This window comes from Anastrepha obliqua, chromosome 1, assembly GCF_027943255.1.
Source record: "Anastrepha obliqua isolate idAnaObli1 chromosome 1, idAnaObli1_1.0, whole genome shotgun sequence".
NCBI classification, from domain to species: Eukaryota; Metazoa; Arthropoda; class Insecta; order Diptera; family Tephritidae; genus Anastrepha; species Anastrepha obliqua.
Genome location: NC_072892.1, coordinates 122,038,111 through 122,061,198, shown reverse-complemented (window position 1 = coordinate 122,061,198; position 23,088 = coordinate 122,038,111). Strand labels below are relative to the sequence as shown.

The following is a 23,088-nucleotide window of genomic DNA, read 5'->3' as shown; positions in this document are numbered from 1 at the left end:
TTTTTAAGTAATTTTAAAGCAAAGACGGTGGTCACAGATATACCGAGCTTAACGTACAATTTGTGGTAAACAGCATGACAACTGTAATATGTTGCATGAAATTGTGCAACGTGCCACAACTGTTTCCCATCGGATTTTCACAGACAGCCAGTTAGCCAGCCAGTCAGCCAGCCGGCTGGAGAAAATCCGGCGTCACGGTTCGAACGCAGGTTGAACGAATATGTTGCCCGCTTAACCGCATTTTCGGACATGACACGGACGCGTACGGCAAACTCAGCTACTCCATGGCGCACCATTTCTGCGTGCAGGATTGCAAAAGCGAAAAATAGTTGTTGTTTTTTAAAAGTGCATATATTTGTAATTGAAATGCCAACCCTGCTCGTTTATAAGTTTATTCATACATATGTACATTATTATATTTCCATATATACACACATACATACAAAAATGTATGTATTTTTAGGCATTACGCGCATGCAAGTAAGTCACACAACATATCATTCCGTGAGACAGGTGGACATGTTCGGCTCGTAGTTGAATAGCTTGCGGGTTGACGCCATTGTCGGATGATAATAATACTCAAGAATAGGGTTGAAATCACATCGATATTTATATGCATTTCAATGTATAGCGGATATTTGTGTTCATACTCGTAGGTAGACATGTGAGACGGGGTCCCCTTTTAACTTCGTGCATAGAATGTTGCATGCAACCGCAACGGTACCACAAATGGCTCCCTTAGTCAGTACTTATTGTCCGTATCGCTGTATTATTTCGGACCAAATTTACTGTTGGCTTAGTATGGTATTTTGCAGGATGTAGGTTAAATATGTTACGGAACCAGAGATGAACATCAGCAAAATATCGCTTGAAACGTCAAATAAACCAAAAATATTCGGCTTGAATTCGTACAAATTAATACGATTGATGAATATTTCCACCTAAAAGTATAAGTATAATATATATAAGTATAAGTATATGTATACAGAAATAGTGTGCAATTTTAAGCCTATCAGACCCATGTCTAAAGTAAAGGTTTTTTTTAAGAGGTGTTATTTTGATATTCAAAGAAAAATGATATTTTTTAATATAAATGATCGGATGTTTATTTCATTATAAAGAGGAAGGTATGCCGTTAATAGTGGAAAATAACATCAGGCAAATGACCACCACGACCACGCTTACAGGACAATATCCTTTTCATGAAATTTTCCATAACCGAATTGCAAAGTGGCTGCCCTATGTCCCCAATAGCTTCACGAATTCCATCTTTGAATCCACCCTGGGCTGTTGGTGTAGACCTTCTCTTTCACGTAGCCCCAAAGAAAAAGGAAAATAAAGTCAAAAGGTGTTAAATCACAAGATCTCGGTGGCGAATTGTGATCACCTCTTGGAGAGATAACAGGATTCGGAAACTTTTCCAGTTAAAGATCAATGGTTTCGTTGCTTGTGTGGCACGTAGCGCCGTCTTGTTGAAAATAAACGTTGTCCAGATCAATACCATCCAATTCCGGCCATAAAAAATCGTTAATCATCTCTCATCTTTAACACCTAACACCTGTTATTGGAAAACCCTTTATATATTTATGAAAGTTCTACAATTTCTGGCCAATACATAAAAAGTCAACTGTTACAACAACCAGGGCACACACAAACGAGTATATTGGTCACACTTGCCTAAGTTACATAGAAAAGAATAGGTAAAAATTTCAGGGTCTGAAAGGGTTCAAAATATTTATGCCAATATGTGATAATCACCATTTTAAAAAAATAAAACTTGTACCATAGTTATACAAATTCTAAATTTTTCCTGACACTTCTTAATAATGCATTTTGGTCGTGCAATTAATTTCGGAAGCAAAATAATAATAAAGAATTCACGGTGCATAGTTAGGAATGTATTTCAGATGCCACATCACCCTCAACCCAATATGGTACATTACAATCGTTCGGGTCATATGCATTTTGCATAGGAATAATCTGTTGAAAGCAAACCGAGAAAAACGTTTTGATTCGGCCGTGATAAAGTTTGGAACTTCTGAGGAGACCACTAGCAAGTGTTCAGCTACGATTGTTAATCGATTTTCTCAAGTATTCGTGCCTTACCACAATCTATAAACGCTTTAGTATGTACTGCGAACTCACCTTCATGCAGAACTCAGCTTTTTCACTTGGGCGCGCTCCGGTATCTTGTTATAGCCATTCCATGAACCAAATTTCCATAACAAAGGTTCCTTCCATTAATTTACATTATAATTTGTTTGCTGTTTCTTACTCTTTGCAGATTTAAGATTCAATTTTGCAGCAACTTTTACTGAAATTTCCCTAGAGCATCTCAGATGACTCATTGGCGCTCTTTTCTACTTTTTGCTTGCTATTGGTACTAATATCCATTTTTTGCATATATTTTTGGAAGAAAGTTATTAATAGATAGCAGATAGCTATTTTGAATCTTTTAAAAGAAGATTTGATGCGTTTTTTGACACCATTCTAAGATACTTTTGAGTCAGCCTTGAGCCCTTCCGCTCGCGTCCTTAGCTATTTCCTAGCCAAGACCATTTTTGCCTAATTTTAATGTTTTACGCATTTTCTGAACTTCGAACAGATCTCTTTATCCACAAACTGGAGTTTAAGGGGCATACTAGGACAATATTTCCAAGTAGGTAGGATTCGAACGAGGGGAAAATCTGTATCGCGGCTGGTACCTTTGTCTTCACTAATGGAATCTGGAGTCTGAATAGAAGCTTTCTCTAAATCAGCCAATTTATCTATCTCCTTTAAATTGCCGAATACTGCTATTGCTTTTCAGGCAGAAGTCTTTATGATTCTGTAGGCATGCAAAATGCTTAGGGAATGCGGGAACGAGGGAGGTATTAACATTTTTCCGATAGTCAAGCTGCTATCAAGGCTCCTACGACGCCATGCGGCAGATCCGAATTGGTCAACTCCTGTTAGGAGCAGATCAAATCTCTTGGCTATGCAGGTAACATTTCTCTGATCTGGATTATAAGACGTAGGAACATACAGGGCTGTAATATTGCTGATGAGTTTGTCAAGAAGAGGTCGATTGAATTGGTCTCAGAGATCTTCTGCCTGATCATCGGCATCCTCCTGACTGTTATTAAAAGGGAATCGCACAACTTTTCCCCCAGAAAAGCGCAGAACAGATGGAGTTCCATATCCTCGTGTGCTATTCCGGAAACCTTTTGGTTCCAGTGCAATAGACAGAAGACTCAGAAAATCCTGAGGTATAAACGCCATTCAATTTCCATACTCGTAACGGTCTTTGAACGATCAGCGCACACGCAGAAAAGCTAGGTGTCCTATTGATTCCCATTGCAGTAGCTGTGGGGCCTTTTCAGACAAGGAGATTGTTGAGCACTTTCTCTGTAAATGTTCGGGCTTGACAGCTAGACGATTAAGGTCACTGGTTGCTCCTTTCTTTGACAGCCTGAGGCAGTGCTCCAACCTAAAGTCCATCAACCTTCTCCCTTGTATCAACAGTCCGTTGGAGGTCTCATAATGGTATTAAAATGGCTCTTAAGTGTTACTTGGGGGTGTCAGTCTGGAACTTCAACTATTTCACCTTCTTCTTCTTCCTGATTGACAAATTTTGGCTAAGTTTAGTAAAGCACGCCAGTCGCTTCTTGCTCATGTTAACCAGCGCCAATTAGAAGCACCAAGTCCTTCTTCACCTGATCTTTCCAACGCAGAGGAGGCCTTCCTCTTCCTATACTACCACCAGTTGGTACCGCATCTAACTATATCACCTACTTGTCTACTATTGTGAACAAAAGTGGTAATTGCGTATTAAAATTTCACGCTAACTTAGGGTTAAACCTTTAGTGCACTTACATATTTTTAGTTTGGTACTTACACTTCGATTCCATTCCTTATTGCCACCCATATACACGCTGTCCAAACTCAATTTGTTGGCAGCAATGCCGCTCTGAACCGCCGAGTATGCAGATAAAATTACTATTAGCTCTTCCAGGAATATCTTAACGCAATATACCCATCCTTGCAATTCGAATATTTCAGTAACAGCTTGCGTATATAGGACACTGTACATTATTATAGTAAGAGCACTGAAGCCATATAAGAGAGCAAAGAATATATGTAAGCGAAAATTATAATGAAAACTTTCAGCTGCACGATAAATGTCATTGTAAATGCTTAGACACTCATTTAGCTCTCTAGTCATACGAATGAGCTTGCGCCTATAATGTTGTGAGCGATAATTAAATTTTCGCCTTAAAACATAGTCCAGACATTTGGCTCTCGGTTGAAACTCTTCACGCATATATCTGTTCATGGATGTGAAGAGTGCGCCAATGCTCATATATCCGAAGATGACTATATACAGGCTAATAGATAGGCCAGATTCCATATAGATTTTTGCTGAAGCCAAAGCAACCTCCCTCCAGTCGGTATAGTCCATAAGCACTGTTAAGGCTGCTGCTTCATTGATATTAAAAATGTTTATCATCAGAAGGAATACAAATTGTTGTTGACCCATTATACTAGAATTTGGTGCTAGGCGGCTTGTTCGCTGAAATAACTGAAGAAAGAAATTCATCATATCAACAAAACGTGCACCCGAACGCAGCAAACCAATGCCCAGGACAATGGAGCCGGTAACTGAGAGACTTGACTGCAATAAGGTTATGACGTTGTAAAATTGGTCGGTGGTATACCACATCATAAGACTGCCATAGAAGTAACCGATTGAAATAAATATTCGGGCAATGCCACAGACCCATGTGAGCCATTTCCACTGAATTATGGTAAACGGTGTAGAGTTGGAACTCGATATTACATTGAATGCGCGGCGCTCGTTTGTACGCTTTGCAGCCTTTCGATAAGTAAATGTTGAAATCCCATAAAATAGCGTGTAATAATAAAATAGGAAGATGAGTTTTTCTATTGCTATGCTCATCCACTTTCTAGCCATGATGCGTCGTAGCGAGGCTTAGGTTGTAACTCGATGGCCGATATAATTAAAAATACTAAAGTAAAATTGGTGAAGGTGCAACGATTTGGGTATTTCAAAGTAAATTCCTGTGCATGGAAAAAAATTACGCCACTGTTATTATGTCAAACAAATTAGGTAATTGGTTTGCTCATTGGTATTTATATTGGCAGATAAGTTCATTATCGCAAGCCATTGAAGTCTTCACTATTGCATTTAACAGCTCAGCAAATTTGTTGGCTTTACTTCTATTTAGTTTATATGATATTATTACCAGCAAACGTAGAACAAATTAATTGTTTACACTTAATTACTTAATTATATTTTTCGATATGATTTCTAGAAGTCCTTCCTTTTAGTACTAAACATGAAGATGATAAGCCCTACAATACTTAGAAATTATTATCCATAAATAATTAATGCTAAGCAGTCGAAATGAAAGTGAGTAAGTATGTATATTAGAGCTCAAATGCTTTAACATAAACACAAATTGTTTGCAATTGGACAGCAAGATTGTAAAACGGATGTTTAATAAATTCAATCGTTTGGTCAGTCGATTGGGCGGATATAGGAGAACTCGTATCGTCTGGTTATGGTAAAGAATAAAAAAATATTTATAGTTGCGTGATTCTAGCCACCAATACCTTCCATGGGGTGGACTGGTCCTAGAGCTCAGTGTCTTAGTGTCCATCTGTCCAAACATAATTTCTTAAGCCTGTTGACACTTTTAAATTCAAGGAAGAATTAGCTTCAATAAATAGTATAACAGCCACTCTCAACACTTTTAATGTCGAGCAAAAGCTGACAAGTCTGAAAGAAACTACGATTTAAGACGTATTTAGTAATAAATTCGCCTTGCTGCAATCCATACTAATAATTTGGGGCCTAAAAGAAACCCTAAGTATCATCTGATAATGCTCTTATGTACTTGCCCCAACCACCAAAGAAACTCTAAAGAAAACCGCCATTTACAAGTGGCAAGAACGCTTCATCAGAGAGAACGTAGTGGCAGACTGACGACATTAAAAGTTTATGAGAACATCAATAAAAGGAAAGAAACCATTAAAGAGCTGACAGAGGACTTGAACATTGTTTATGGATCCGTTCGGGACATTGTAGTTAATGATATTGGTTTGCGCTGTGTTGCTGCAAAGTTGGTTCCAAAAGAGCGGCAAAAAAGGACCGCGTTGATATTGTCAAAGATATAATTTCCATAGCTGAATCCGTTCCAACATTCATCAAACGCAACATTACTGCAGACGAGACGTTTAAGAGCTCGACACGCAATTCAGACATCAGGTGAGTGAGTGGAGAACCCCAAATGAACTAAGACCAAAAACACTATGTCATTTTCAGCCAAAAAAGAAAATTATGTTCTCGACTTTTATGGATTACAATGGTATTGTATTCCACGAACGATGTTGCCTGGCAGAAGGTTAGACAGTTAAGGGGTAACACCACTGTAGAGATTTCAAAAAATTGATTTTTTTTTATAAGCTTAAAAAATTCTTTGAACCTTTTAAAATACAGAACAAAAAGTTTTATAGGTTACTGAAGTCTATTTCATAAATATTTTAAGCTTTTAACCAAGCGTTAGTGACTGCTACCTAACGACTTCTCCAAATTTCCAAACTTTAAACGCGTTTTTCTCAAAACACGTTTTCTGAAATTGGAACGCAGTATAACTCAAACAATTTTAAATATTTTTAATCAGGTTTTTCACTACGTGTGTATAATAACCTTCTTAAGAGAAGAGCGTAGGGGATTTTCGATAGATTAATTTAAACGATTGTTATAATTATTTAAGTGCCGTTTTTTTAGTCCAAAATAGAGTTTTTTCCTTCAAATGCTTGCTAATTCCACAAAAATAAATATTTTTTAAATCCCCTACGTGTTTCTCTAGCTATTCTTATCTAGATTAAGAAAAAAAATGTTTATTTGTTCCAGATTAAAATTTGCACCCTCTGTGCTGCGTGCCGCGGAGCTCCTTCAAGAGAAACCACATTACAAAAATGTCTCCAATGCCGCCATTTTGTAAAATTTTTCGATCAAACTTTGTAGTTTTGTATTTTAGTATATAAGTAATAACTTCCCAAATCAGAGTGATTGTTTCCCCTTTCCTTCTATACAAAAAAATTCTTTAAAAATCGTGTTTATTTTACGCGTGTACAGTGGTGTTACCCCTTAATATGGACTATTATTTGGGCATCATAAATCATTTTTTAGTTTATGTAAAGCAATTCGTCAAAAAAAAAAGGATTTGAGGCAAAACCAGTCGTGGGTTTTGCACCAAGATAACACACCATCGCACAGTCCCTTCATTATCCGTGAACTTTTCGCCCAGAACAAATACCACCCACCCGCCATCGAATTTACCTGATATGCTCCCTGGCTCCCTGTGACTTTATTCTGTTTGATCGAGTCTCCGTAGTGGGGGAACACGTTATAACAGCTGATAGGAAGCAATAGAAAATTCGAAGACCGACTGTACCGAAAATAGAGTTCCAGATGTGTTTCGATACTTGGACCAAACGCTGGCATAGGTGCGTTGCAGTGGATGAGGAATACTTTTAAGCCGATACAATCATTTTTGAGGAATAAACTTGTATTTTGAATTTTCTGAATATATTCATGAAACTTTTTAATCAAGGTGGTATATCCAGGCATATTTCAGTAAAATTTAATTTTAGCAGACCTCTTAATGTTTGGAATCAAACGAACTCATAGGCAGTTAAAGTTATAAGTTTTAACATCGGTCGTATGAAAAAAAATCAGTCTTTTCCGAGATACACACATTAAGTATGACAAAACCAGTATGTGCTTATGGAATCCAACTGTGGGGCACAGCATCAAATTCAAATCTGGAAATCCTGCAGCGTTTGCAATCCAAGACCCTAGGTACCTTAGTCAACGCTCCGTGGTACCTATATACAGGTATACCTTTGACAATGCAATCGAAGTTACTTTTATATGTAAAATGTCTTCCGAATTATAAGTAAAGGCAAAATAGAAAACAAAAGTTTTCTAAAAACAAACTAAGAAAAAAAAGAATTTAAAGGCTGAGAATTTGATTACAGCCACAACGGAAAAAAAGATGATATTAATTTACTTTTTTTCACATAAAACAAAAAAAACGTATATTCTTGAAATTACAAATATAATAATATATTTAACCTTCAAGTGTTTTTACAGCGTCAATAGCAAGGTTTAAATATAACTTTAAACATTTAAGAAAATTTGTCGGTTTCTAAATTTCTGGTAACGTGCAGAATAGAAGTATAAATCTCTAGTAAAGACAGCTTAAAAAACTCTTTTTTTGTGTTTGCGTGTATCACAGCTACAACGTTCAACAATCAATGGGACAAACTAAGTATGAGCCCACCCTAATGTATGTATATAAGTACAGTACGTAAGGATGACCAATTTTCACAATTGCAATAAATTGCCTGAATGCAATTAGAAATTTATCACGAATTCACGTCAACACAATTTACGAAGAATTTTCATTGCCTGCCGTCTGATTCTGAAATTTTCAAGCTTCAGTCTTTTACACACAGATACATATGCATATACACATATACATATATAGATACCTCCTCCTGCCATTCGAAACGTAGCAAACCACTGAGGGCCTTCCACACTGTCGTACCTTTGCCACACGTTGCAATCGTCAAAACCACGTTCCATATAAAAGCAACAATCAGCCAAATAAAGCTGGGGGACAAAGGATCATGATGGCAATGATGAAAATGAAAATGATGATAATGATAGTGATAATGGTGCTGCTGCTGCAGCTGAAGCTGAAGCTAATCATTATTTAAACGTAATTTTCCAAGCGCGTAAAGAAATTGTGGGAATATTTTGTTGAAAATCATTGCATCAACTTAAAAAATTACAGCAACAGCAACAACAAATCCAAATGATTATCGTGTGTAATCAGTGAATCGTGCAACAGAAACTGCAAATGCAACAAAAGAAACAACAAATACCACCGTTCATAGAAAAAAAATTATATGCAAAAACCAATTGTGGCAAAGTTCAAGGCGCACATGTGTGCTCCCATTGTGGTTGCTTTTGTGGTTGTGAATGTGATTGTGATTGCGCCGATTCAAGCTAAGCACCGATGCGGTTGTAAAATTACATTTGGCAATCATCAGAATGAAACTGCGAGATTGCAATAAAGGCGGCTGGCATGCGGTTGTATATGCGGTGTGTGTATGACTTTAAACACATGCACATACACATGCACACACACATACTATATATGAAGATGACCGCTGCAGTTTGACCTCACGCATCTCACAGTTCATTTCAGCTAATGATCGCTAACTGCGTTGACGTGAACGACATATAATGAACCAATTCGTGATTGAATTGATGAATTTATGACACCTAAATACTTTATACATATTATACATATCATACATACGTATGATCATATATGTTTGTGGGATTAAGTTGCAGGAAAAATTATAGAACTGAGCGTGAATGTAAGGAACAAACGCGGCTTACAAAGCAAGTGTACGGCGTTGGGGTGCCACCGGGAACCGAACTTTGTTCCACTGGGAGTCTATTGGGTTTATGTGTTAAAAAATTTAGAATCAATGAGTTAGAGATATCTGTGTGTGTATGTATATGTGTAGTTCGAACTAGATATACTACTCCAAGATGTGAGATTGCCATGATTCAAGAGCCATAGACCTAATCGCAATGCTTTGGAAATTCAGTTACTGGCATTAAGTTTACCCATTTAAATATTTTTTTTCTATAAAATTATTGATGTTCTCCAGTCTAAGGAAGAATTTGCGTTCTTTACTTTTACAATACATAAGGAGAGAAGAGCTCAAGTTTCCGGGAAAAGCGTCAGGAGTCGCTCTAATTCAACTGATTTGAGTTCTGGCTTTTGTTGTTGCCACATCTTTGATTAATAATCTCCCGAACATTTTATCGCTATTGCTTTACATTTCTAAAAATCTCGCCGTGTTTAGTAAATCTACCTCGGCACGTGTTTTCGATTTCTCACAATTTAAGAAATAGCTTTGAATTTGCAACAACGAGTTTGTATGTATTAAATTTTACGTTAATTACGTACGATCGAATTGTGCAAAAACATTAGAAATATTGGGAAACTGAAAAGTTTATCAAATTTGCCATCAGAGTGCTGACAGAAGACTTGAACATTGTTTATGGATCCGTTCAGGACATTGTAGTTAATGATTTGTGTTTGCGCCTTGTTGGTGCTAAGTTGGTCCTAAAGGACCTGAATTTCATGCAAAAAAAGGTACTGTGTTGCTATAGCCATAAACCAGATTTGCAAGTCTGAAGACGCATCATTACAAGAAATGCGACGTTGGATTATGAGTACGACAGGCAATCCAGACATCCGCGAGTAAGTGGAGAACTCCGAATGAACCAAGACTAAAACAAACCACGCGCTATTCATTAAAAAAAAAAAAATTGGATTACAACGGTATTGTAAGAACAAATCTTTGGTCAGATAGCTAAAAAGAACTATTATTTGGGTGTTATTACGCGAAACAATTCGCCAAAAAAGAAAGGATTTGTAGGAAAACAACTGGTGGACGCGTTACAGTTGATGGAGATTAGTTTGAAGGGATAAACTTGAAGAATAAACTTGTTGCTGGTGGCAAAATAATAATTGGTCCTTCCACTCCTTGTGAGTGCTTAGCCGAGCTTCTTCTTCTAATTGTGGTGTGCGTCTTGTTGTTTTTCCACCAACGGAGGAACCTACAGTTTTACGCCGGCTCTAACGGCAGATGCTTTGTTTTGTGAGGAAATTTTTCTTGGCAGAAATACACTCGGAGGCTTGTCATTGTCTTTCGAGGGGCAACCGCTACTAGAAAATAGGGTTTCTATTATTTGATATTTCCTGCCCGTAGTTTCGAATCGGGCTCCGATCGAGCAAAGCATATTTGGTTAGGTCCGTTCAACAATACTTAGCTGATACAAAAATGAATAATGAGCTTCTTTCGAAGCTTTCATTTCTTTGATTGATTAAAGCTGTAATTGCGCAGGAAAGATGTACCTCAAATATACACACAATAGCGAATATTTCACGAGGATTTGCTGTAATACTTACATTACAATTCTGGTGGTTGAAATTGAGTGATGTTCTATAGTGAAAGGTATACTCGTACTTATAGTTGTACGTGTATGAATGTACGAATTATTTCAAAGCCATAAAACTTTATCTGCATTGACATTTATGGTCTTCAATGAGGAATGGCGTAATTAAAAAAGTGGAAAATATTGAATAAAAAGAACATTTTTAAATTATAGCGAATTTCTTACAGTTTCTTTTTTTATACAAAGTGTTACACTAACCGTTAAACACTTACACACCTAGCTACGAAAATTCATTTCATCCCTCTAACGAAAGATAAAAAACAGTATTGCAGAAAAAAGTGATGTCAACCGCTGGAAAATCGCGATCGTAAATCAGACGACCTATAAATTTTATTTTCGCGACGCACATCCCAAATTTTTATTACTTCATTTGTTCCTGCTAATATCAGCGAATGCTCGAAAGTTGTTTTAATAGGCGTGTCAGTTGGTTAAGTAAAGAACTAATTCATTTGGAAACATAAAACGCCCATCTGGTATGCTACAAGATTACCTTCTCCACTTTTTACAATAACTGCTGGTGTCTCTCAAGTTGTGTTTGAAATTGATTTACTAGTGCCGTTTTAGTATTTCTTAGGTTGTAAACTTTGTCAACAATTTCTGACTTAAATGAAATTTATTGAAAAAATAATACTTAAAGGTTTTTGTCGGCTTACATAACTTTGTAATAAAAAATGACCTTTTCGCCGCATGATTTAGTAAATAAAATTGTGATATGGGATCGACTTAAGAATGTAAATGTCAAGTTTGTTTTAGGATGATGTAGTCACAATATAAAAATTTGTATTTGTAAAATTTTACATTTTTCTTTACTGCTCATGTTTCTTTTCTTTTTTATGTTTTCTTGCTTTGTTCTGAATACTGTGAAACCTCTTTGTTAGATGGACATCTCCGGACATTTTTGGCGAACATTTTTTCCTATACCAAGTTTTAAGTATAAATTTCGGAACAAATTTAAGCAAGGACTCTCTTGGCCGGACGCGAGAAGTTATTTTTCATAAAATCGACACAGGACGCGAACCTCTGATCAAAAGGCATTAATATTTTTTTAGAACGAAACAAACAAAAACCTCTGTTGAGCGGACGTGAAATCCACAAAGGCGGACAAAAAATTGGGAAAAAGGGAGTTTCTGGATAAAGTGTGATGTTTTTTCAGACAACCATTTAGCTTGGTTCGGGCGGTGATTTGTGTTCAGTTATAGCGGGTATACGTAAAACAATGAAAACCTTAGTGTGAAGAACAAAATTGAAAAAAAATTTACGCTTATGACAAAAACAATTTGTCCGTTCGGGAATTAGCAAAGTAGGTAGCTTTTAATAATCAAATCTTGCAAACATAATTTCTCCAGATGAAAAATAGTTAAGTCAGTACATTTGGTATAATAGTTATCATCACTGCATAATACTAACAGGACAGGTATTTTCTTCCGAGCATTGCCAAAAAAACATCAACTTAAAAAATTGTGATAAATTACCAAAGGAATGGCTTACTGTCCCATTTTGTGCAATTAAGGCAGGAAAAAAAAAATAAAAATCACTTATTATTGGTATGCTGCTCGTCCAAGAGCGCTTGCGTCAGTTGTTATTAAAAAACTTTCTATGAATTGGCAATGAAATAAGAAGGCATAAACGACACGTGAAATGATGGCATAATGGCTGATGGAATACGACCGAAAAATTGAGTTGCAAAATAGAAAAATATTATTATTTCCGGACAACGCAGCATCTCCCTCTAGTGATATTGGTTTAAAGAATATCAAAATGATTTTCCTACTTAGAAATACGACCTCAGTTTGCTAGCCTTTAAATCAGGGAGTGATTAGAAATTTTAAATTAAAAATTTATTATTAAAACCTTCAAGTGGAGCATATATTGGTAAGGTTAGAGACAGACTCAACTAAAAAAATTATAAATGCTTTAGAGGCGAAAAATTTTTAAAGGCAGCCTTGACAAAGGTTCAAACGGAAGCCATAAACAACTGTTTCCAAAAAGAAGGGTTGGACAAAAATAGGAATGTGTCAATTGAATTCGCGCCCGAAGATCGAAGCTTCGTTATTTGAATTATAAAAAGTCCTTGGGAATGATAAATTTAAATATGACAATAGAGTGAATCATGGACTGAAAACCTAAATTTCGAGTTGGATTTTGTTAATGATGAAAACATGGAAACTATGGACGATAATAGTACTGACATTGAGAGTATTACCGAATAGTCTAATGAAATTTTCTGAAACGAAAATCCTTTGAATGTACAATAGTTCCAAACTAAATGCGAATTTGCAGCGATGACTTTACTGCATTCGAATTGTTAAAAAAGATTGAGAGCCAAAGCTAATCTCATATATATATCTAGTTTTATGTAGTTTATTGACTGAAATATAATATTTATTATTATTTTCGTAGTAATAACCTTAGATGGACTTATGCACATATTATACATGAAAAATGCACTTTTAAAAAAATACATACACATTCTGGTTCGAATGGTATAATATCAATATATTTTTTGTTCAAATAAGAAATAGTATTCAATTAATTAAGAAATTAAAAATTTCTAATATATGCTGCCATTTCCTTGAGTGGACACCTCTCTTGGGCGGGCAAAAGTTTTCTGACGGTGAGTGTCCACCCAAAGGAGGTTTCACTTTATATACAAGCATATATAATACATACATACGCACATATGTAAGTAGAGAATTATGAATACCAGGTATATATCTATGAAATGAGACTTTTTTCAATTTGAAACGTTTATTAACAAAAAATGGTTACAAAATTAATCTTCAAAATAATAGCCATCCCTAGCGACACATCTTTCCCATCTCTCAGGAAATTTGTGGGTGCCGCGCCAAAAAAATTGACCGTATTTGGTCGCAAACCAATCATCGAGCCATTTTTTGGCTTCTTCGTGAGAATTGAAGCACTGCTCGGAAAGTGCGTGGCCCATCGATGCAAACAAATAATAATCGGAAGGCGCTAAGTCTGGTGAATAAGCCGCATACAGTAGCGGTTCCCAATCGTACGTCTCCACCAATTCCCGGTTCAGTCTTGGTCGATGCGGCGGTGAATTTTCATCAAGAAAAATTACTTTGTGACGCCGATCGGCATATTCTGGGCGTTTTCGGTGTATAGCGCTGTTCAAATCGGCCAATTGTCGTTTGTAGCGTGCACCGTCAACTGTTTCACCTGGTTTTAATAGCTCGTACCTGGCTGATCCCAGAAAACACACAGCATTGTCTTGCGGCCGAAGCGGTAGAAGTGTGGTAATTTGTTTGCACGTTTCCCTAGAATTGAATAAAATATGTGCTGAAAAATTAAGTAAAATTTTTAATAAAAAAAAAAACTTCATAAAATTTTCAACCATAGAAAAAACCAAAATGAAATACGACGTTAAACAACTATACATACATAACTGAAAGGATGCAGCAAAGGATAACTCTAACAATAACCATCGTCATCCCCCATGCTGCATACCATACAAGGTAAAGCCCAAGACTGAGCTAGTATAGAAACGATACACCGTTTTGTACGATCTAAAAGCTTTCCGAAAGAATGTTTCAGGTCATTGGCCGGAATATCCTTTAGGATGTCGGTACAAGCCTTTTGGATGGCCTCTACGGACGCAAACGTTTTCTTTCCCTGACCAAATGCAATTTTCCGAATAGGTAGAAGTCACAAAAGTCACAGGGAGCCATATCAGGCGAATACGGTGAGTGATTGATAGTTAAAATACGATTTCTAGTCAAATAATCAGTCACAAGAGTGGATCGATGAGATGGTGCATTATCAAGCAATAAGCTTCCTCCTTCGCGGTATTCAAGGCGAGTTCGACGAATGCGATGCAACAAATGCTCCAAAACGCCAAGACAGAAAATTGCATTGGCACAAACTCTTTGTGGACAATTCCCTTGGAATCGTACAAACAAATGAGCAACGACTTGATTTTTGACTTCTCCAAACACGATTTTTTGGGTGGTGGCTCGTCTAGGGCCAGGTTCATGTTGGAAGCACCACGTTTCAGCACCAGTTACAATGTTGTAAAGGAAGTTCTCGTATTTTCTCGCCACTTTAATGAGGTCTTTCGAATGTTGAATTCTGAGCAATTTTTGGTCATCAGTTAACTTATGCGAAATGAAACATGCACAGACCTTTCGTAAGCCCGAATGATCAGTTAAAATGTGATAAATCGATGTTTTGGAGATATTCAACTCCGATTCCATGAATTTCAACGATGATTTCGGATCATTTTTGGTAAGTTTATGAACAATTTCGATGGAGTTTTCGGTGATTACTGATTTATGATGATGGTCTTTTTAAACTTTTTTCATTAAACGTTTTATCGATTTTAAAACAAAATTCGATATTACCTCTTTGTTCGATACTCAGTTTTGTACCGAAGACACAAACATACAGACACTTTACACGCAATAACTTCGCTTCCAGTAAACCGAATGTCACCAAGCTTTCACTGGTAGTCAGCTAGGGATGTAACTTCCAACGCAGTAACTCAGTAAAAAGATGGCGCATTAAAAATATTTTTTTGATACCAGCCGTGTAGGTATTCCGAATTTAATGTCGGTCTCTTACACTTAATCTCAGTGAGTTTTACCCGATCACTGTGCTTCGTATCAAGTTGGCAGTACGCATAAAGGCTGGTTTTCATTATTTCATATTTACGGACACTCGTAACTGTCGGCGATGTCACTTTTTCAATACTCGTTTTCATTGCATGCCGTAAACTGACACGAGACTGATAACGCCAAATGCATTTGAAAATGATTGACAACAGTTTTTGATTTCCGTGACTGACATGGCAAAACATTTTAAGAAATAAATGAATTTCGCTATAAAGAATTATTAAAATTAAAATCACCATGGTCAACATTATGTTTGGGGATAGTTTTTACTGCATTGGAGATGCAAAGGAATTCGTAGTCTGACATACATATACAAGGTGGCGCGAAGCTAATCAGCCTATCGGAAGATTTACAATTTTTGCAAATGGCATCGTACGCCAATCATATTTCTCATTTGTGAACTAGACAGCTGCAGTATACAAACAGATAAGCAGAATTAGACATAGTGCACTAAGTAGTTAATGCAATAAGCGGACATTTAGAACACTGAAAAACTGAAGATTTTGTGATAATGAAACAAAGAGTTTTTTTAAGGAATCAAAATAGGTACTTCATTTTTATTTTTGGAATTCTAATGTACATTAATTGAGGACGACATAATCAAACAATACATCCACACGAAAACCACAACAATAAAAAAAAATTAAAAGTGTGTGCTATTCCATTTTTTGTCCTATTCTTCCACAATTGCTTTTTTAAATCAATCAACCGTTCAAATTATCGTGCGTTTTGGTAAACATTACTAGATAGTAGTCCCCAAACAATCTCAACGGGGTTGGCCAATCCAAACGGTCGATTTATTTCTCCTCGGAAAGCCAAGAGTTAGTTGGGGCACGTGAATTGCAGCATTAAAAATAATAAAAAAATAATTGGCGCGTAGACTTCTGTTAGGTGCTTGGCCGAGCTCCTCCTCTTATTTGTGGTGTGCGTCTTGATGTTGTTCCACAAATGGAGGGACCTACAGTTTTAAGCCGACTCCGAACGGCAGATATTTTTATGAGGAACTTTTTCATGGCAGAAATACATTCGGAGGTTTGCCATGGCCTGCCGAGGGGCGACCGCTATTAGAAAAAGGTTTTTATTAATTTTGCTTTCACCGAGATCCGAACCTACGACCTCTCTGTGAATTCCGAATGATAATCACGCACCAACCCATTCGGCTACGGCGGCCGCATTATCTTGCTGAAATATCCAATTTTCTCCCTAAAACCTTTCCCCAAATTCGATTAAAACATTATCAAAAAGCGTTGTGTACATTTGAGAATTCATGCAATTTGAAATAAAACAAATAGGTGACGCCCAAAAGCTGCCCAAACCATAAGTTAGCCACCGCCAATATTCCGAGCATATCACGTTGTCCTTTTGGGGCGCGTGTGTATCCAATACTGCATCTTTCCATCTGGCCTTTCCAAGTTGAACTTTTTCTCATCACCAAAACTGACGTTAACCACACTTCCGACCAATAGAAGGACGACCACGCTTTCCTTGTTTTAAATAGTCTTTGGGAGTTTTTAGAATCTTTACTTTTCCAAAATTTGTAATGCCTAAAATCAGGCATTGGCCATGCAATTTCAAGGGATCACTTAAAAATATGCTCCTATATTTGTAATTAATATTTTTTTTAAATTGAATTAATTGAACCTTTCCGTACGGGTGCCCATAGGGAATAGCGTGCTACAAAGCGTTACATTCCATTTATGTAGGTCACTATTTATATTGTACAAAAACAAAATTCAACGTTCATTCAAAAAACTTGTTACTTTTTCGCTGGTATTTGGAAATTTGTTTGTCTACGAACGTCCTTTTTGGCTTATTTTTGCTAATCTGGCAAATCAGGTTTCACTGCATGTATTGGTAGCTGTTTTTCGCGCTTATGAGTTTTTCTTTATTACTTCTACTACCGGTAAAGTGGTAAATGTAAGTAATAGAAAATAAAATATGTAAAATGTACCTAAGTATTGGTGTGTGTTGCGAGTTTCACCTGTGTGAATATGAAAACTCGAGTCACCAGCGACCAGCAAACAGCAGTACCACCATCAGTATAAAGTTGCCAAGTTTGCCACCCCAACAAACAAATGCTTAGACTATGTCCACCAAGCACCTAATTGGGCTATTCGGAAAATTTTAACATTTTAAGTATTTATTTACCATACAAAAATTCAAATTATCAAATGCCAGTTAATACTTAATTAGTAATAAATTTGTGTCAGATTTTCTATGCGATTCGGCATTAAAATCAAACCGAGAAGGAAACATAACAAATTTTCGGTGAAAATATATTTTTAGAATTAATTTCTTCTTTTAACATTTTTCCAAATGCGACGTGCAGGCATGACGAAAATTTGTAAAGAAGGCTGCATTCGTAATTTACAATGTTGTATTTCACGGTAAAGTACGGTCTTCGCACTTTTCCAAATTTACCTACTTTCTCTGTTTCTAAAAAACAAACAAAAAGTCCCATTCCTCAAACAAAAAAAAAATTATCCTTCACATCCTTAGTCAGCGCATTATTTGCATTGTGGCTGCTAAATCAAGCAGACAAACAAAAGTAAAGCACACGGTATTGCACATTGCATCAAGTGGCGGCAGCAAGAGGAAGCGGGCAATCATGATAATAGCGCAGACATACGAAATTTAGCGAAGTCCTCCACCATCTGTGCGATCCTTCTGCCAGAAAAATGTGAAACACAGATGGCGCTTCAAGCAGTAAGAAGGCGTTGTTCCTAAGCAACGACAGGTGGACTGGTAGCGGCAGGCTAATCACCTACCCTGCCTGGAAGCAAAATAGATTAACGAAACCAACGCAAGACAAGTCTTGTCAAGAGGAGTGAACAAGGACAAACAAAACAAACAAAAAATTTCTCCGTATATTGCAATGTTACATTTTATGATAACATTAAAAACAATAGGATATCGACAACCTTACTCTTTAGATTTGCAGGGGTATTTGTACGAAGACGCTTAGCCGCCGGTTTGGATCTTAGCCGCTTCGTTTCAAATAAGCTGTTTGACACATTATCCTCTATTTTGTTGGCGAAGACTGGATTTATTGTCGCGAACTTCTCGCCCCAAAAGAAAAGTGCTCTCTTTGTAATAGTTTCGTTAGCTGACCCACCTAAGATCCTCACGCTCTGTAGGCGTAAGATAGCTCTTGGTTCTTAGTCTCATTTTGATTTTGCCGCCTTGTATTAGGCAAGGTCTTTCTGCCCTTGCTTACTCGGCTTCTTCTTTGGTCCGGTCAATGATGATCCAGATTTGCTTAAAAGTGTCATAACTGGTGACAAATCAAAGGTATATGGTTATGCTATTGAAACCAAAGCCCAATCGTCCCAATGGAAGAGTCAAGGAGAGTTAAGAGTCGATGTTTTGAACACACCTCGTATGTGAAAAATTATAGCATTTGTATGTTCACCATGAGCACGTCTACAGGAAAAATCCACCAAACAGTCGACTCATGAATGCCTAATTGTTCGATGTTGAAGCTTCTTCAGCAACACTTTGCGCTACAACAGCAATATTCTCAACCGAACGCCCAGTTGTTGGTCGTTGGTTTGCCAGCCCCTTTTCTGTCCTCGACAGCCCCAGTTTCTTGAAATTGTTCACTAACCTTTAAATTGTCGACTCGCTCGGACAATTATTTTCACCAGAAAAATCACGAATTTTTTGATATGTTGTTCTTAAAGATCAACAATTTGCATAATAAATTTCAATAATTTTGACGCGTTACTCTATCGTGTAAAATTGTAAATATGTAGATGAAAAGGTACCGTCCAGGAATTATTCACTACTGACATCTAAGCGCTACTTTTGAAATACCCTTAGGAATACGGTACATTGAGACCCAAACGGTGAAGGTTTTTATTTAGAAAGATTAAATAATGCAGCGCAATACACACACAAGTCTACATATGTACATCGGATTATTGAAATGACTGCAGTGTAACGCTTTGTTCTAGTGCAATATTTTGCACTTGCCAACACAACAAAGAAAAAACAACCTGATTTTGCTAAAGAAAACAGCTTTACAGTTTCGACCCCCCGTCCCAATGAGCGGTACCCATTTTAAATCACGCTTTATTTTTTTATCATAGCTTAGTAAGAAAATCAACTACAAGCAATGCGATGCAACAGTAGTAACAACTATTTTGAAACAGGAAAATAAATCTAAATTAGTTTAGAATTTAACATTTTATGCCTAAAGCGTATATATATTGTCAGCGTCAGAAGAAGGTGTACACCACATATTGTTATATTAGGTTTTGACTATTTATGTATTTATTTTGTAAATTCAATTCTTTTTTATAATATTAAAGTTCATACTACAACAAAAAGCATATAAAGCAAAGCTTTGAACTTTGTTTAAAAACTCGCCGAATTTTCATCAAAATTTCAAACGTTTTACTCAGAATTCAAAAAAAAAATCGTATATCCAGTTTTATAGATCATTGAATTTTGGTATAATAAAGTGCAAATTTCAAGTGGTTAAAAAACCAACTCGATTTTTTTTGCTGACAGAACAAAAGATAGAGTAGGCGTTAAAGAGAGAAAATGCACAAAAATGTTCTAAACTTAAACATAAAGCCTGATTTTTACTATACTAAAATTGAATAAGGTATGAAATTGCATACTTGAAAATTTTTTCAGAAATTTTGATGAAAATTGTACAAAGTTTGAAACTTAGCATTATATGGTTTTTGTAGTACTATGAATTATATTTTTGTATAAAATTAATTAACACTAAAATAATAAATAAATAGTCAATACTTGTCAATATTTGGTGTACACTTTCTTTTGGCGTCGACTGTACATACACTAGGTGTCATAATTCCACGCTCCTCTATTTTTAAGTATTATTTGTCAATGAAATTCTAACAGTAAACTCAGTATAAATTCAAATTCATCATCTCCGTTGTTTGCTATCGTAGTATTCTTGTTGGCGACAAAAAATTGTCAAAGCAATGCGTCGCCACCGATTCTAACGGTACTTATTTTCGGTAATACGTAGTAAGGTGAGTGAAAAGTGTACCCTCATGATTTCCGGATTCGCTTTTTTTGTTGATAAGTCTATTTTTTTCGTAAATAAAATTATTATTTTTATTTATTAAGCGATTATGCCAAAACTATCCACAAAAATATAGGAACAATAGGCAAGGCATGAACATCAGTTTGGACAGTAATGGAAAACTACGAAAATACCGAAATTATAACTTCAACGGCAAAAGCAGCACTAAATGAATAGAAAGGGAAAAGCGCAGTATTATATGGCTTGTGAAGAAAGTGGTTGCTTCTAAAATGGGAGATGAAATGAGAAATAAGCTCCAAAAATATAATATTATTATAATAAATATATTATATAATATTATATATATTATTAATAATACTATCCAGTTCGTGGGTGCATAATATTCCCTTGGTTTCTACGATATTTTCCTTTTTAGAGCAATCTTGGGTTTTGTGTACTTGTTACCCGCTCTTTGAAGGGCGGCAGTACAAGACAATGTGTTCAACTGTCATTGTCATTCTCAACCAATGGCAATATTATGATTTGTGAGATTTAAACCAATCAAACAAAAAACGAATCAAATCAAATAAAAACGAAGTGCCCTGCGTGTATTTGTGAAAGCTCAAATTAATATAAAGCCTCCAAATGAAGTTTGTTTGCGTTTTTAGGCGGAAGACGCCGTAGCTAGAAAGTATGTGTGTGTGCGTATAATTTCTTGTGCTTGGTTGTTTCCATTGCTTTTGCCTACTCTTCTTCTCCACAAATAAGTAATTCTCCTTCCTTTCGTTTGTTTATAGATGGACTCTTACGACACAGCGAATTCGGAAGGCGCAATCTCTTTCTCTATCATTTTTGATCCAGGGTTAGCGTTTGGTGTACAGATTTTGTGTTGAGAAGAGTTTTGTTCCCAGTTTCATTCAGTCTAATGCAGACCTACCGGGAAAAATCGGTGTTGTAATTGAAGAGAATTAAATGAAGAGTCATCAGAAAAGCCGGCTATCATGGAACAGTTGTTAGGAAGAGTTCATTTATATTCCTAATAAATAGGCGGAACTAAAAAAAAAAACTTATTTTTCTGATGAAAGCAAGTTTTGCATTTTTAAATAAAGAAAATTGCATTTGTATAGAGAAAATTTATTACCAACGGTGAAACATGGTGGTGGTGGCTTGATGGTGTGGGGATATATGGCAGCTGGTTTGAAACAATTCCAGTTTATTCATCCAGCATTGGATAAGTTTGTTTATTTGGACATTTCCAAAAAAATCTAAAGCAAGGCGCTGAAATGCTGGCGTTATCAAATGGAAACTGCTCTCAACCTGACAAAGAACCCAAGCATACGGCTCATAAAGTAAAATTATGGCTTCTCTGTAATATAACCAAGCTATTGTCAACGCCTCCACAATCGTTAGATTTATACTCCATTGAACACTTATGGGCGATTCTGGTAGAAGCGATTTATAAAAAAATAAGAAATATGAGGAAAAATCAAAAAGATTATGTGGGAGGAATAGAAGAAGATTACTGCCGAAGAGACTACCAAAAATTCATTATTCAATAATAAAAGGTTTGCTCAGTAAGCAGATTTCTTTTTCCCTCTTGACAAATCGGCTCCCTTAGCAAGGCACTGGGTTGCTATCTCTAAAAATTGTTAGTAAATGTGGAAGAAAAGTAAACTCTATGTTGCAACAAGCTAATAAAAAGTCCATATTTTTTGAGAGTTTTTTTATTAATATTTTAAATATTTGTGATTAAGTGAGCGTTCAACTAACGACAAATGAGCGCAGACTTATGACACTTAGTGTACGTGCATACATATATGCATATTATTTACTAAACCTCCGATAAAGTATTCTATGATATTTATTCACCGCTGCTATAGCTCAATACACATAACATCAGCCTATACGTACAGGCTCTTAAATACTAAATATCAGCTATATTATTTCCTGTTAATTCTTGCCCTAACGTAGTTGAATTGAAAACGGGGTTTTACAAAGAGGTATATTCATATATTATGAAAACTTTGAGTCACATTTGACCCAACTAAGTTGTGCTTATCAACAGTCTCACGTCCTACGCCACCTATGAATCAATTTCTGTAGATGATTTATATATATAAACTTCCCGTTTATCAGTCTGATCAGAGGTATGATGTCTTCGTCTTTTACGATAGGCATAGAATAGTCAAGGAACTGCATTGAATCTCCAATGAGCTGGAAAGATTACCGAGGTTATATGCCGAGATCTGCATTGCTTACCGCAACTTGATTTTTACGTGAAAAACGCCACAGAAGGTCGAATATCTGGAAAAATTCATAGAAATACGATTATC

The 23,088-nt window shown here is 36.2% G+C and overlaps 1 protein-coding gene across 1 annotated transcript; it reads right to left on the bottom strand.

Moving 5' to 3' along the window:
- Positions 1-487: 487 nt before the first annotated feature.
- Positions 488-4,519, bottom strand: LOC129237031 (putative gustatory receptor 93c). Its single transcript, XM_054871402.1, has 2 exons — positions 3,878-4,519; positions 488-941 (listed from the first exon to the last, which is right to left on the bottom strand). Exons 1-2 carry the CDS (start codon positions 4,517-4,519, stop codon positions 786-788), a joined length of 798 nt encoding a protein of 265 aa, XP_054727377.1. The 3' UTR covers positions 488-785.
- Between the last annotated feature and the right edge of the window lie 18,569 nt (positions 4,520-23,088).